The sequence below is a fragment of the Hypomesus nipponensis genome, chromosome 19, assembly GCF_054491055.1.
Source record: "Hypomesus nipponensis isolate SF chromosome 19, ASM5449105v1, whole genome shotgun sequence".
NCBI classification, from domain to species: Eukaryota; Metazoa; Chordata; class Actinopteri; order Osmeriformes; family Osmeridae; genus Hypomesus; species Hypomesus nipponensis.
Genome location: NC_140379.1, coordinates 12,530,451 through 12,546,752, shown reverse-complemented (window position 1 = coordinate 12,546,752; position 16,302 = coordinate 12,530,451). Strand labels below are relative to the sequence as shown.

Below are 16,302 nucleotides of genomic sequence, written 5' to 3'. Positions count from 1 at the left end.
CTGCGCTTACCATGTGGACTTTTGTATGTCATATTGGGTATAAAAGTCTGATAAGTTAATACATGTAAATGTAAAACTATTATGTAAATAACAGAAAACATGTTTAAAATGTAAGCATATTTACTTAAGAAATGTAACCATAAATGAAATGTGTTGACAGTAATGGTTGTGGAATATCGCAATGTCAAACAGATGAAGTGGTGAACTATTGAATACCTTCTTCATGTTCAGATGACTAAAGAAGTCACACAATGAGAATACTATGAATGAAATAAAAGGCCACTTTAATTACACTACACAACAGACAACATATGGAAAATATGATATCATATTTATATATTTATATATATACCAGAAAACATGGCCCACATTAGTGATACAGCAGTAACAATAAAAACGTAATCATGTCTGTCAGGATTCTAGTCTGAATAAAAGCATTACGTTATTCTATTGAGTTGAGTGAGGGTGTCAGTGTGGAAGGAAACTGAGTACTGACGAATATTCACAGAAAGGTGCACCAAGCCACGTGGACAAAATGTGTTCCTGAAAAGATCCTGCGTTATTGTTATTTTGTTCAAATAGAACATTGTAATTATATCAAACTCTAATCAATAAAACATCTTTGTAATTGCAAAGCAAGTTGTCTTTAAACTGACATTTTAAACGATGATATAGTAAATACTGTTCCTTAATTGATAGTTACATATTCTCGCACTCACATTTTAGATGCTAGTATGAGCTGCATTGAAGTCTAAAACTTAAGTCTGCCTTCCATGCTTTGCTGGTCAACAACAAGTGAATAATTGTATAGTTGTAAACAATCTTAGATAAACAAAGATGTTTATTGATCATTGATCATTTTAGCAATGATCACAACTTTAGTTGGCAGCGATGATCTGGTCGGCCCAGTCACGGAACACGGAGACGCGGGCATACACTCCGGGCAGGGAGGCAGTGCAGTCGCCACTGTCCCAAGACACAATACCTACCAGAGTCCAGGCACCAGCCTTCTCACAGACCAGAGGGCCACCATAATCACCCTGAAATACACAAAATATGCTTTGAGTTCAGTCTGCATTCAATAATCCAAGCACAGGACTTCAAGGATATATTTAAAACATGTTCAAAGTAACGTGACATCCTCTCTTGGTATAATCCTTTGGGGACAAAGTTTGAAAGAGTCTCACCTTGCAGAAGGCACCAGAGGCACCAGAGGCACCAGCACAGATCATGGAGTCGCGAATGTTGCTGCCCCAGAAACCCTCGCACTCAGAGTTGGTCAGCAGAGGGAGAGCAGCTTGTTGCAGCAGGGCGGGGGTGTCAGGGGCTGGAGAGAGAGAAATCATATTTTAATGTGCAAAATACATTCCTGAAGTCAACAACTCCATTTGTCAGAAAAAGATGATTTGAATGCAAAACATTTTTGATTTTGATTACAGAAAGGCACAGGGCATTCATGTAAAAGCGACCCATTCATAAGTAAGGAAATAAAAAGCATAAAAAAGCAGTTTTTTTGTTTTCTATAACAAGAACAGAGGGCCTTCATAAAAGTCACAACAATCCATCTTATGGTTATTCATTGATAGTTGATATTTCACAGTTACTGTAACCGATTAAATAATTTGATACTTAACGATTGGAGGCCTTGAACATAAGTAGACATGGTGCAGTCATGAGCTTGAAATGAAGATTATACGTTACCATTGTGGCAAGTCAGACCCCAGCCAGAGGTCACACACTTCATGCCACCAGGGAAGTTGTCACCGGTCTCAGCAACACACACAGGGGACACACGGAGACCCATCTGAGCAGGGCTGGCCAGCTTGATCAGGGTGATGTCGTTGTTATCGGTGAAGCCATTGTATTTGGGGTGCTTGAAGACCTGTCAGTCAAATCATATTGCCCCAATCAGCATCCCAGTCCACAGTACCAGCCAGCTAGAAATGGTTTCATTCTACTAAGTATTGTGCAGCTTGCTTGTTGTTTTTTACCTCATTAACCTTAATGGTCTGAATGTCCTCCGCTTTGGAAGAGCGGTCATGCTCTCCCAGGATGACACTGTGCTGTGGCCTACACATACAATACACGTTTTTCAAAATGTTCACCGTACATGGCGGATGGCGGTTTTGGACACATCTTTACTGTACAGGAAAATCCTATATGGGTCATTATAGCTTCTTGACGCTTTTTTGTTAGAAATAAGGCATATATACTAAATATCTGAATGTTGGGACCTTTGGGCTGCTGATGGTATCAGTTTGAAAATGGACAAATTGGGGCTTGGCCTGTAGTGCCATCTATTGTCTCACATGGGCCATGTTTGGTATGGTAGTTACCAATGATCTGTAGTTTTAACATGCCAAATTTCTCAACTTTTACATTTCTGGTCTAGGGGCTGCCATTGACTCCCATGGAACCAGCATTATAATAATATTACCACCAATAACAATAGCATCCTCCTACCGGAGGAACCCTCATGATCTGTATCACCATGGAGACCATAACAGGTAATAAGAACTCACTTCACAGCACAGCGGGCAGCAGTGATGACCCAGTTTTCATTTATCAGGGAGCCACCACAGAAGTGGAAGCCAGCAAAGTCCTGCAATAAAATACAAAAAAAAAAAAAAGTTAATTCCATTTCAAACATACATCTAGTTTCAGATACATTATAATACATTATTTTGTAAGGATAATTACTTGAATCTTATTATTGTTTACAAAATTTGAACATTTCAAAGGATTGCTGATTTATAAAAACTGTCAATTTCCGCCTCACCTGCAGGGACACCTGCCAGGGCCAGGAGTGGGGCACGGCCTCCTCACCGTTGGCAATGCGGGCGTAGCCGGTGATGACAGGCTGGACGGCAGGAGAGCCACAGCCTAATGATAGAACCCCATGGTCAGGTTATCACATTTGACTACAGTAGAACTCCTGAGTGTGCAACATTGTTGTCTTAATTTGTGTAAATTTGGTTAGTAAACATTAAGACACCCCAAAAATATTTGCACAGGTAGAAACTACAAAGAGTGCAAATCCCTTGAGCATTCAACTCCTATGCCATAAGTAAGAGCATTACAAGCAGTACCACTCAGTGACAAAACCAGAGAAAGTCTTAAAGTTCTTATACCGTAGGCTGCACCAACAAAGGCAAGGCAGGAAAAGATCAAGAGACAGGCCATGTTTGAAGCTTGGTGGGATTTCCTTTTCTGAGGGTCTTTTATACCCGAGGGCCAGACTTGTGGGATAATGTACACCTTGAAATGGAAATATGACAAACCTTTCCATAAAAATAGACCATGACCTTAGCAGTCACCATGCTTTCTGATATTTACCATTGAGGAGTAAGTGAAATTCATTTTTTCAATTGTTCCCAAATGTACAGGCGTAACTTGTCTTGCTTAAATATATGCATCTTGAAAATGTGCTTGCTCAGGGCAGAGTGTGTGAGTAATCTGTCAGGATCAGCAACAGTAGCAAAATACAGTCAACTGGACTGGTTTCCAACTTGAGAGATAAACAGTCGAGCTTTTTTTCCAGCCTGGAAGGTTCCTCAAATTATGATTCTTGGATTGAGATTCAATTCAATGACAATGGTAGGGCTTCAGTGGAAGATTTTCTTTGAAACAGTTTCACCCAAACAGTTTTAAAGTATCAATATGATGACTGACACTTGTACGTTTTGTACTGATAAGACAAGTACACAACACAAGGTCACTACTGTAGTACACACCTGACCCATTCCCAGGACATTGCCTTCTCCTGAGAAATATGCAATGCTACCCATACTGTATTGTACATGCAAAATCCTCATTATGAAAAAAGCCTGTTGTGGACGTGGTGGGAGCACCATATCCACTACATGTTCTGTCTTTAGTCTATTAAGTCTTCAATTATTAGATTAATGCATTTCTTTAAGCATTTGATTTTGGAACAAACCTAGTCATTCTCCTAACAATGTACAATTTGTGCTATTTCATTCCTTTGCAAAAAGTGTAGAGGGGTGAGACCCTAAAACGTTTCTGCTCCTCCTTCATTCCCTCAATTAAATAGCTAACTGCAGTACGTTGTATTTCCTTGGTCAATTTTTTGGTTAGTCATGACTCAGATAATATTGTGTTTACATTTGCACATTTCAACGTCTCACAACATTTTATACAAGACATCTTAATATTCTAATGTTATTTTAGGAACATTTCAGTTAAGAAAATCCCTTGGTTAAATAGACCACGAAGGGCATCAACGTTAAATGGACATGCATAATGGTCAAGATGCTCGGCTGAGTAAAGTTTCCACAGGGATGTTCAGCAATGGACATGTGACATGGTCCTGCTTACCATTATAGCGGGTCAGACCCCAGCCAGAGGTCACACACTTCATGCCACCAGGGAAGTTGTCACCGGTCTCAGCAACACACACAGGGGACACACGGAGACCCATCTGAGCAGGGCTGGCCAGCTTGATCAGGGTGATGTCGTTGTTGATGGTGAAGCCATTGTATTTGGGGTGCTTGAAGACCTGTTGATGGAATGGAACAAAATGTTCTGCCTATTTGCCAGTATGTATCGCTCTGTATGTACGCTCTGGATAAGAGCGTCTGCTAAATGACTAAATGTAAATGTAGACTGTGTTGCATACACTCAGGCCTCACATGAGCATACTCCACTGAATATATTCATAACATATATTTACACAATCAAAATAACTGTTCCAATACCGGTTAAAAGGCCAACTTTTCCTGTCCGACCATCATGGTCTGAATATCCGCAGAATTGGAGGAGTGGTCATGTTCTCCCAGGATGACACGGTTAGAAGTCCTGAACCAAAAACGATGAGCCATTTGGTTCAATGTTGACTCCTCATTTCTGTCCATGTTTGGTACACAGCTCACATTTTAAGTACATCAAGCACTACAATCAAGTAGGCTACTATCTAATCAGTATTAGAAGTTCTTGCAGAATGTATTTTGCAGGTTGAAGCACTCATGTCACACCCCAGTGGGCAGCAGTGATGACCCAGTTCTCATTGATCAGGGAGCCACAGCAGAAGTGGAAGCCAGTGTAGTCCTGATAGAAACATTATTGCTGCTACGCACAGGTATCATGAAGGTCACTCGTGTTCAGCTCCGGTATGTTATCACCTGCAGGGACACCTGCCAGGGCCAGGAGTGGGGCACGGCCTCCTCACCGTTGACAATGTGGGCGTAGCCGGTGATGACAGGCTGGACGGCAGGTGAGCCACAGCCTAATGATAGAACCCCATGGTCAGGTTATCACATTTAACTACAGTAGAACTCCTGAGTGTGCTAGCCAAAGATGACAGGCTGGATGGCAGGAGTACCACAGCCTACAAACAAAAAGGCTTTTAATTGACCTTCAACAAGTTACTTCTGACATTAGGTCTATTAGGTCTACCATAATCAAACCTTGCTATTCTAAAGTTCAGGTTCATATTATCACTGAACAGTTTGCTCAAAGACACGCTTTCTCACCATAGACAAAGCCGATGAAGGCAAGACAGGAGACAAACCAGAGGAAGGCCATGTTTTAGCATTGGGGTTATCAATCTCTGTGGATTTGTTTTAGGAGCACTATAAACCAGGTACTGCATGCCCCCTGTGTGTCCTTACCCCTGATGAAACCTGAGGCTTTACTGATAATAATGAACGTTTTCTCACATGCCTTTATTGGTTTTACAAAATAACAATAAAAATCATATCATTATGAATTATTTGACTACTACATTTCTTTACATTACTACTAGCAATTACTTTAAAAACAAGAATACATTTAGATCATGATACTCAGCATTCATACTATACTATGCATTAAAGGGTTTTCATTTTGTAATGGCAGAATCTTCAGTGTTACAAGTAAATTTCTTTGAAATTGAAAGCAAGCAGTTGTAGGTTCAATAGTTTTAGAGCTATTTAAATTTGTATCTAAATAGCATATGCTTTCATACAAATAGTCATATAAATGGTGCATGTAATAATCAAGGATCAGAAGTGTTTGGTTGAACAGTATTTGTGTGGTTAGTGCCAGGGAGCAGTCTGTATTTCACCAGGCAGAGTGCATCAACATCCCAAGTCAACAGTGCAACAATTGACATAAATGGTCTAGCAACACAGACTGTCCTTTGACATAACTCCCTATATTGGTGAGAGAACTGTGCATTATAAATGCTTGAATGTCTGCTGCGCTTACCATGTGGACTTTTGTACATTATATTCTCTTTGTATATTATATTCTCTCTTGGAAGTCGCTTTGGATAAAAGCGTCTGCTAAATGAATGAATGTAATGTAAATGTAATATTGGGATTAAAAGTCAGATCAATTAATACATGTACATGCACCAGTTTATATTTATATACCAAAATAACATGGCTCACATTAGTGATATTGCATTAACAATAAAATCACAATCACATCTGTCAAGGATTCTAGTCTGAATAAAAACATGACGTTATTCTATTGAGTTGAGTGAAGTGTCCGTGTTGAAGGAAACTGAGTACTGACCAATATTCACAGAAAGGTGCACCAAGCCACACGTGGACAAAATGTGTTCCTGAGAAGATCCTGCGACTAGTCTGATGGGCCTACATTGATAAGCAGCTGCTCCAGGTTTTCCAGGTTCACCCAACGACGAATAGTTGCCAAACAGACTCTGGCCTCCCATTGGCAGACCAGGGACAGGGTTTTTGGATAAATAGGGTCCCCTACTCCCAGATCTGTACATTCTTACAATGGCTTTCCTCTGGTTCGTGTCTTGCCTCGCATTCGTCAGTGCAGCCTATGGTAAGTTTACTGTCATTTGTGTACAAAAGGCCTTTTAAGCTTTTTACTTTCAGCCTTTAAATATTTATGCATTTATCCGAACGTAACAAAATTAAATATAAGATGTAGGGTAGACATCAGCAAATCGAGTTATGTAAAAAAGTATTAATTCAAGGGACAATTTCATCCAAAATGAGATATAGGGGTAGATTTAAACCTGGGACCTCTTGATATGCAGTCAAATGCTCCACATGCCCATGTGCATGCCATAATTCCGCTTTTTCTCCAGGCTGCGGCACCCCTGCCATTTCTCCCGAGGTGACCGGCTATGCCCGCATCGTCAACGGTGAGGAGGCCGTGCCCCACTCCTGGCCCTGGCAGGTGTCCCTGCAGGTGAGTGCCAGTCAATGCCACCCTCTGATTAAACAAGTTCTTTCTCTTTTTTGACAAAATGTTGCTTCCAATAAGTTGTTCACTTGACACAAACACATGGTCTAAAATTGTTCTGGAAGTAATGTTATATGTTATATATAGAGGTTTATTTTTTAGTAGAGGCCAAGTTATAGCCAGCATAAGTCTTATAATCTATTTTTTCCTCAGCAAACCAATGGCTTCCACTTCTGTGGAGGTTCCCTGATCAACGAGAACTGGGTTGTCACCGCCGCTCACTGCAACGTCAGGTGAGGACGCCACCTCAGTTACTGTTTAGCAGATACATATCTACATAGAACATTTGATTTATTTAGCAGACACTTTCATTCAAAGCAGCTTACAAATACTGCATGTAGTAAGTTCAGCAGACAATCAAGAATTAGAAGTGTACAGTTATGACTGTATTTTAGTGGCTAGTGCCAAGGAACGGTTTAAGTACAGATAAACTATAGCTGCATACATGCTTCTAAATGTTACTAGATTTTCACCTCCAATCAAAATACTGCAACTGAAAACAAAGTATTATGAGGTGTATTATGAAAGTATTTTGAAAGGTGGACATTTTGCGGTTGGGCCCTTGACATGAGTTGATATTATGAGAAAGGGTCCATGGTTTCTTTGCTGTATTTCAGGACTTCTCACAATGTGATCCTGGGAGAGCACAACAAGGGCGACAGTAGCAACACTGAGTCCATCCAGGTCATCAAGCCTGCTAAGGTAGGCATACAACAATGCCACTCTATCCATGAGACATCTATCAATTATTAGGCCTGGTATCTGATAGAAATGTCAAGTATTGCAGGTGCATGTAAATCTGTAATTTTCCAATTGAAACCTTTGGTTTCATCAGCCTGAGTGAACCTTCAAGCGATAACTACTTTTTAAGAGGTGGTCTTACGTCTTTGAAGGTGGACTGAACCTTTCAATCAAATGTAGGAACAGCTAAAACCCTAGCCTGTCCCAAACAGACAAAAGCCTTTTGTTGGAGTGCCATCCATCCACGGCTTCTTTGTACGATATCAAAGCTCCATAGTATCATGTGTTTGTGTACTAGGTTCAAACTGTCACTTGAACACACATTTTCTCCATCTACCTACTCCCAAAGGTCTTTACTCACCCCAAATGGAACCCTAGAACCATCAACAACGACATCACTCTGATCAAGCTGTCCAGGCCCGTGACCCTCGGCAACACCGTGTCCCCTGTGTGCCTGGCTGAGTCCAGCGATGTCTTTGCCCCTGGCATGACCTGCGTGACCTCCGGCTGGGGTCTGACCCGCTACAACGGTGAGTCCTTGCCAGCCGAGTCATAACCTCAGGATCCCTGTTTCTGTCACCCAATATAAAGAAATGTTAAGAACTCATGCACAATCTCTGGCAAAACCATCAAATACACATTCAGTGCCTCTAAAACAGAGGTAAATCTAGATTTTTCTTTCTCTCGCCCATCCAGCCCCCAACACTCCCAACCTGCTGCAGCAGGCTGCCCTGCCCCTCCTGTCCAACGAGTCGTGCAAGAAGCACTGGGGAAGCAACATTTCCGACGTCATGATCTGCGCTGGTGGAGCTGGAGCCACCTCCTGCATGGTGAGCTCCTCCAGCCCACTCTCTCGTCTACAGGATCTGGGCTTCATTATTTTCTCCTTTCCTTCAATTGTACTGTCATGGGCAGATGGATGTAACTCAGTCTAGCATTTGACTGCAAACCTGCAGGTCATAGGTTCAAATCCCTCCATGTATGTTGCTTTGGATAAAAGGGTCTGCTAAATGATTATGTAATCTTACAGCTGAATACATTACTTCACAGACGCCTTTCGTACACCTTCACACCCTGTCTTCTTTGAATCCGTCTGCCTGTGTACCCTTTATGTTCCCTCCGTTGTAGATTTGCTCCTTTAATTCTTTCCTTTTAGACTTGAACTGTGTTTCCTATCATCCCATGGTTGACGAGTCTAACCCTCTTCTTGCCCCCTCTCTATCTCAGGGTGACTCTGGTGGACCTCTGGTCTGTGAGAAGGACAACGCGTGGACCCTGGTCGGTATTGTCTCCTGGGGAAGCAGCCGCTGCTCCACCTCTACCCCTGCTGTCTACGCTCGCGTCACCGAGCTCCGCGCCTGGGCTGACCAGATCCTGGCCGCCAACTAAGAAGGCTGCAACAGCTACCCCTACCATTATCCCAGACCCGACCAGCATATCAACACTCATGCTTTAGTCGCTAAGAAGGAAAATGGCATGTGCTCGTTTGTATTCTTCATATCAAATAAAACTACATGAACATACATTATTGTTGTCTCGTCTGGTCATTGTTATTGTGTAGAGGTAGAAGAGTGGTACCAAAAAGATCCAGAAGGGGGGGCTGTTAGCCCATGCGTTGCGGTAAAGTTTAGGAAGATTTTGGTGTAGTTACAGTTATCTCTAAACAAAAAGGAACTTATTAGCCAAAAGTTCAAACCACTGGTCAAACAGATCCCAATTTTGTAACAAAAATGTATGACCCACACCTTTTGCCTGAAGTTGACCCAAGTATTGATCTAACAAAAATATATATATGTTATTGTGAAAGCCGTACAGTAGCTACAGAGGTGTCTGTTGATGATCAATACACAAACAGAGAAAGCACATTCACCAAACCAAAATACAAAGGCCAGAGACAAGTTGAACCTTGATGGCAACAAAGCAACACACATGGCTCTGAACAACCATTTCTTTCGCAACTCTAATTGCCATGGAAACTACTTTAAATTAGTTTTCAAGTGGAAAACAAATCTGAGCTGCAATTTGTTACATAAAACCAGCAGTGCCATGGTAACATCTCTATATTAGCTTTGAAGTGGACAGGAAACTGAGTGGTAACCTGGTTAGCTACTGCAGGAAAACAAGGTCTGCTAGGTTCTCACCAAGACAGGATTTGATCAAACGTACACAAAAAAATGCTTAAACATTTTCAAAACATTCACATAGTAACTTTTTGCACTGATGAAATCACCTATCAACCAGTGTTTCTTTGATTGCTTATATTTCATGCATGCATTCAGTTCAATTGAGTCGCACACCTCTTCCAAGGGTGAAGGAAGAGGTGAGGAAAATTCTACTCAGTAGAAACAGCCCACACAACCGTACACAAATGCACACTCGCACACACTTTTTCTGTCTTTCTTTGCACACACGAACACAGGCACATGGACAGAAACCACAACCCCTCATGTACCACCCTCTGTCCTCCACTTTGTAAAAACCTGAGCCTAATTGATTTGGGTACTATTCACTGTGGAGGTATCAGAAGAAATTCATAATGACCCTCATGCAGCATCAATGCTCAATTACCCTGGGGTACGGGCCCATCCCTGTGACAATGTTCAGGTGTTCTTCAACTGCATCCCCTTATTAATGTCAAGGAGGTAAGACTGAGGGGGGTCAGAGAGAGGGAGAGAAAGAAACAGAAAGAGAGAGAGGGGTGAAGATAGGAATAGAAACAGAAATAAGGAGAGATGTGGCAAGGGGGAGGCTACTGTAAAAAAAAAAAAAAAGGGAGACCAGTGGGATACATAGCAGGAATAGATGGGGAAGAACATGAGAGAGACTGAAAGAGACAGAGACACATTGAACGAAAGAGGTTCAAAATTAAGATATTTATGAAATGTAAAGCATGAAAAGAAAACAGCTTTAAAATGAGAAGGAGGAGAATTGGGAGCTTGGACCAGTTGTCTATTCTCCAGAACAGTGCAAACTGACTTAGGAACCCAAGTTTGTTACGTGCAAATGGTCTTCATTAAATTAGCCTATGTTAAACTGTATACAGTATATTGTATATATCATTAAAATATATTTTGTTTTCTGTTTGTGCAGCCAGTAGCATTAAAGTGCAATGTTGAGGACATGTTTAGACTTTAGATTAATTCGTAAAGCACTTTTTCTTAAAAAGTTATTTGGTGCCTAAGACTTTTGTACAGTGCCGTAAATGTCACCAGCATAAAGAGATTTTTCTTGAAAATACCAACACTTGAGGTTTCATGAAACCAACAGTATTGGTTGATCCCAAACGTACAGGATAGGAGCGAGTTTTGGCTTGTCCAATCTACAGTAACAAATCCATCTTAATAAAACCACTTTGCAATCATCAAGAACAGTTTGATGTTTACCAGTTCTAGTGGGATGATGAAGTTCAAAGCACCCAATGAATTTACAGTGCTATGCTTTTTAATGTAGCACATGGCATCGCTTTGAAGAATATCTCAAATCCGATATCAGACCCTCAAATCAAAGCATCATCTTTAAATATCAACATTGAAAACAACCAATAAAGAACAATGGCTTCCATTCCAAAAGGGCAATTGAAGACAGGAGTGGGATTGTTGGGTATAGACACAGCTGCGAGGGGTGGGCACTGCCTTCTTTCATGAGATAACATTCAGGGTTAGCTCATCTTTCAGGTGAACTCACACTGTGTGGGTGTAATTTCGCTGAGGATATCTCATCAGTTAAATAAATGACAAGCTTGTGTCTGCTCTGTGATTGGGTAGTCATCAGGCTTCCTGTGGTTTTGGCTCTCATTGTGGGAGTTTCAATCCGGGGTGGGTGAGTGCTACAATCAACCCAGGATCAATGATCCAGTCACACAGGAAGAGGGAGAGTGTAGGAGGAGCAGGAAATATAGATATTTAGAGTGGTAGGTCAAAGGGATGGTGTCCAAAGCTACATGGGTAACTACATTCTAGTCACACACTGTTAATCAATGTATTCTTGCCATCCTTATGATATCACTATGGAAGACCAATTTGGAAGATAATACAGACATTTAAGTGGTTTTAGAGTTGATGGAGTTTGCATATAATTTATACTTACATTACATTGACAAGACAAAACATATCACCTCTCGAATGCCATTGGGAATTCAACAACTCCAGGATGCATTCCAGCAACTGCCATTCAGCTAGTTCTCCTCTTTTAGAACGGTCTCTTGCAATTATACACCATACAATCAGTACACTCACTGTCTAGGATAAAAATATCTCAATTTAAATATTCTCTGAATTAGTCATTCTAATCCACTTGAAAAGTGTTACTCAGGAAACTATCTATACACTAATCCAAGAATGATGAGATTTAATCAGAGAAAGCCTTGAGGATGTGAAAAATTCTGTCATTGGAATGGGTCGTCTCTATTTCAGTTTTTCCACAATTTATCAATATAAAGACATATGTACTATATACATATAGTATACTGTGTATATATACTGTATGTACATAATACATACCATATACACATAACATCTATATACATTATCCCCTCAACAAAACAATTCTTTACAATGCTATAACATACAATCTGTTGGTGGATGTGATTTGCCTCCTTGAAGCTAAAGATCACTGTGTTGGAAGATGTCATTCTTTAAAGCAAAAAGCAAGCTGAGAAAAAAGAATGACTGTGAGTGTGCAGTGTCTCCTCTATGTTTCCAACCATTTGGTTTTAAAATGTACTTTAATACTTAAGGTTCAAACAGTTTACAGACAATAAGGGAATGCCTCAGATATGACTCAAATATACAGTATACTGGCGTTTGGTTCAAGTATCCAGTATTAACCTCTTATTACAAAACAGAGGATGTTTGATCTATTTTATACATGATTGCTCATTTCCATCCATGTGAACAAATTGATACACATTTGTCAGCTAAAACATGGTATTCTGGATCTGATCCAATTCAGGCTAGTTTTATGTCCATTAAGCAAAAGGCCTTAAAGGGGATGTGCATCTTACAAACCTCATGCTCTAAAGTATCTACATGAAGATGGCCCTGAAGAGTATGGATTCCCAGTGCATTTGAAGTCCCATTGATTTAATAAGTTTCAGTTAACATGCCTGACATTCGCATGTAGAGCAGCAAAACGCTCTTAAAACGGTAATGATCCACGAGAAAAAGCCAAATGTCACATGCATGCTGTGTTCTTGGTTGTTGTGGAAACAGTTATGGGTCCAACACTCACAACCCCACAAGTATAGATGGTATAGTAGGTTCCTGTTGTTTGTGCAATGCAGTACATGTCCGCCTTCAGATTCAAGTTCTTAATAGCTTTTTAGGCTTGACTACTCAGTCCATCTCTGGAAATGGACCTGTCTGTATGGTGTGATAAGCAAAAAATTGGTTGAAGTCATCACTAACAATTTAGACAGAGCAAGTCCCTCCCATACAGGAACAGTATTCACTACCGCTACATGGACGAGCATGTGGTGTAACATGCAGAGTGACAGATAAAAACAGCTACTGATGAGTACTGATGAATGCATATACCTGCTCTCAGCACTGAGTCACTCTGTGTGAAAGCAAGATGATGCTCAAAAAACAGCTTGTTGTGAAAATGAGTGTGCGTCCATTCCAAAATCCTGTCAATGGCATCAGCAGGACCGGGCTTCATGGTGTGATACTTGTGGAATGCACAAAGAAGATATAGGGTTAGGGTTAGCTATATAAACTACCACTAGCACAATAGACCTGGTCTTTGTATACAATGATCTATCAGCCAGAAATTAGAAAGCCTATTTCAATGTTTTTATGTAAGTTATACATCAGACAATTTCATATGCATTTTCAGATCATAATGACCAGAAAGAAAATATATACAACCCCATGCAATTGACGTTGAAATCTAATTAGTTTGAGAAATATACCATATTTTTCAAAATCACACATCTCAACCCCTTTTTAAACCTTGTCTCTTTGTTCACCTTTGAAAAAGTGTGTTTACAAGCTTAGAATGGGGAGCTGGTGATGTATCTATTAAAGAGTTGGCCGAATGCTGGTTGCGTGCTTTCGACGAGTAATTTAGATGCCCGTCTCTCGCATTTGCTGTGTCCTCTTACTCAAACCTCAAGGAAGTTGTGCAATTCTCCAAATCAATAATTGTTTTTATTTCCCATCTTTGAGTGAAAACCAAATGGTATCCAAGTCACCTCCACTTGCTATTTTATCAGTCAGCTAACCTGAATCCAAGCAATCTTTATGAACTGGTTATAATAATCTGGGAGATCATTTTCATTTCATGTCTTTAAAAATCCTCAAATGAAGACTGTCCACAAAAGAGCAAATGCTCTGTGAAAATCTTAAAAATTGACTTCACTTATACAACATAAAGGACATTAATTCAACAAAGGACAAATTCAACAAAGAATAAATTCAACAAAGGACAAAAAAGAATATTCAATTATAACATTATAAATAAACATTTTAGTATTGAACTATTCATTCAATGAATCCTTTCTAAATACTGTATCATCCCCACTCTTTAGTAAATTGTTATCGCATACCGTGTTTTGGTTTCAAAAGAAAGGGATTATGCAGAAGACTGAAGGTACAAATATGCAATCTTATTACATTAAGACTGCCTAAGCCCACCAAAACAAATCTCAAAGCTTAAATATTGAGGCTTGAAGCTAAGTACTTTGGTCCTTTCTTAGTTTACTTTTTCCCATTATGACCTCAGCATGATTACTGAATCACCTTTGTTACATAAGCACCAAAAAATTAAGAAATGTTCCTAGCCTCCAACATGGAACAATTAAGAAAGCTAGGGGTGGAATAGGGTGAGACCCAAAACTGTCTTGACAAATCCATGTTCTGGTGACAGGTGCTTCAATAAACTCCCATTCTTTAATATGCACCAAGCATCAGAAAGAGGTCGATATTCTTCATGGGGCTGCAAGTCACTATCCAAAACGGCACCAAAGCTTGAGATCTCTATGGAAACGCTTATTTCGTCCTCCCAAAATAGGAACAGGTGACCTGAGACCCAGCACAAACAGATACTGGATGTTTAAATCTGCATATTGGGATGAATGCATTTTGGTCTAACAAGTCACTGAAAGGTTCAAGCTAAATCCTTCAAGAGAGTCTGCACCTTTTTATTTGAGGTTAAGTGTGGTGATGTGCTGCCAAAGTGCCATTAAAATAGGTTTTATTGCTGGAGGAAAGCATGTAAACTGATCAAACTTTAAGCATATGGAGCCCCAGTTCAGTTCGCTCTGAATCTAAAAAAGAGAATGAAAACTACGTATAGAAAAGTCAACAGGGCAGTTTCCACAGAGGCGAAAATGAATTCCCCCGTTCATTGTCAATGGGAATCACATGCTGGCTTTCGCACGTAGTTTTCTTTGTCATGCTCGAGCTGTGTTTGTAATTTGATTAACCCATCCTGATGTCACTCATCGCTTGATTGAAAAGACAGTCAGAGAGACATGGAAACATACAAAGAGTCCAAAATGAAATCCAGTCCCAATCAAACTTGAGACTTCTCCTGGTGACGTTCTGGGGAGGAGGACCTAGCTTGCTCGGCAGTGGGTGGCTGCAAGAACTAAAGTTACAGTGGAACAAACTCAAACGCATCTAACACGGTTAAAGTAACGATGAGGCATCGCAGACGGTGGTGACAAAGCATGAAGATGTCCTGAAAAAAGGAGTTGGAGTCTTTAGAGACTCCTCAAGTATGTAAGAGGCCACCCGCGTCAGGAAATTGCTAGCTTTTCGTTGGCGTAGTTGGTAGTGGTGGCGCTTGGGAAGTCAAAGGTGGTGAATTCGACTCCCGGTGGGAGCGGACAGTGGCCTGTATACCTCTGACGGAACTTGCAAGACCACGTCTGTTACACAAGCGTTGACGTTAGATGTCCTAGATGAGACCCCAGTCGATGCAGGACCGTCAAAATGGTGGACAGCAAAATATGTTGCATTGCCCAAGTACATGAGTATGGCCTCAGACTCTCAGTTCAGGCCTTATCATCAGTGAAGATTAAAACTGAGTGTGTAATGGATGTGTGCTCTACGGCGCCACAGAAGTGATGCCAGCCAACACAGGCATGTTGAGGATGAAAGGAAGAGCTAGATCCTACTTCTGGTGGCCTGGGATGGATCAAGATGTGGAAAAAGTGCACTAGTGTGAAGACAAAAGCACCATGTCACCACCTGCAGCACCCTGGGAGTGGCTTGAGGCACCATAGTCCAGGATACATATTGAATATACGTTGGCATAGGTTTCTAGTGATAATGGATGCCCACTCGATTTCAATCAGAAGGCCTGGAATGAGTAAATTATGTTTATTTACAG

The 16,302-nt window shown here is 40.7% G+C and overlaps 2 protein-coding genes across 3 annotated transcripts; one reads left to right on the top strand and one right to left on the bottom strand.

The window, feature by feature from the left end:
- Positions 1 to 878: 878 nt before the first annotated feature.
- Positions 879 to 5,544, bottom strand: LOC146247080 (chymotrypsin A-like). Of its 2 annotated transcripts, none has more exons than XM_084683066.1 (7): positions 5,493 to 5,544; positions 2,780 to 2,883; positions 2,523 to 2,602; positions 1,992 to 2,070; positions 1,702 to 1,882; positions 1,188 to 1,327; positions 879 to 1,040 (listed from the first exon to the last, which is right to left on the bottom strand). In XM_084683066.1, exons 1-7 carry the CDS (start codon positions 5,542 to 5,544, stop codon positions 879 to 881), a joined length of 798 nt encoding a protein of 265 aa, XP_084539192.1. The 2 variants fall into 2 exon arrangements, with proteins under 2 accessions (XP_084539192.1, XP_084539191.1); XM_084683065.1 differs by lacking the exon at positions 5,493 to 5,544 and adding an exon at positions 3,132 to 3,193.
- Positions 5,545 to 6,743: 1,199 nt separating this feature from the next.
- Positions 6,744 to 9,488, top strand: ctrb.3 (chymotrypsinogen B, tandem duplicate 3). The gene is made up of 7 exons (XM_084681767.1): positions 6,744 to 6,798; positions 7,067 to 7,170; positions 7,378 to 7,457; positions 7,842 to 7,926; positions 8,315 to 8,495; positions 8,662 to 8,795; positions 9,193 to 9,488. The coding sequence occupies exons 1-7, from the start codon at positions 6,747 to 6,749 to the stop codon at positions 9,352 to 9,354; spliced, it is 798 nt and encodes a 265-aa protein (XP_084537893.1). The 5' UTR covers positions 6,744 to 6,746; the 3' UTR covers positions 9,355 to 9,488.
- Positions 9,489 to 16,302: the final 6,814 nt, after the last annotated feature.

Excerpts from the sequence above, each read along its gene's own strand:
- ctrb.3 (XM_084681767.1), top strand. The coding sequence starts at position 6,747 with ATGGCTTTCCTCTGGTTCGTGTCTTGCCTCGCATTCGTCAGTGCAGCC. Across the intron at positions 7,171-7,377 it reads CCTGGCAGGTGTCCCTGCAG|CAAACCAATGGCTTCCACTT; the intron begins GTGAGTGCCAGT and ends TTTTTTCCTCAG. Across the intron at positions 8,496-8,661 it reads GGGTCTGACCCGCTACAACG|CCCCCAACACTCCCAACCTG; the intron begins GTGAGTCCTTGC and ends TCGCCCATCCAG.
- LOC146247080 (XM_084683066.1), bottom strand. The coding sequence starts at position 5,544 with ATGGCCTTCCTCTGGTTTGTCTCCTGTCTTGCCTTCATCGGCTTTGTC. Across the intron at positions 2,071-2,522 it reads GCTGCCCGCTGTGCTGTGAA|GCCACAGCACAGTGTCATCC; the intron begins GTGAGTTCTTAT and ends TTGTATGTGTAG. Across the intron at positions 1,328-1,701 it reads GGGTCTGACTTGCCACAATG|CCCCTGACACCCCCGCCCTG; the intron begins GTAACGTATAAT and ends CTCTCTCTCCAG.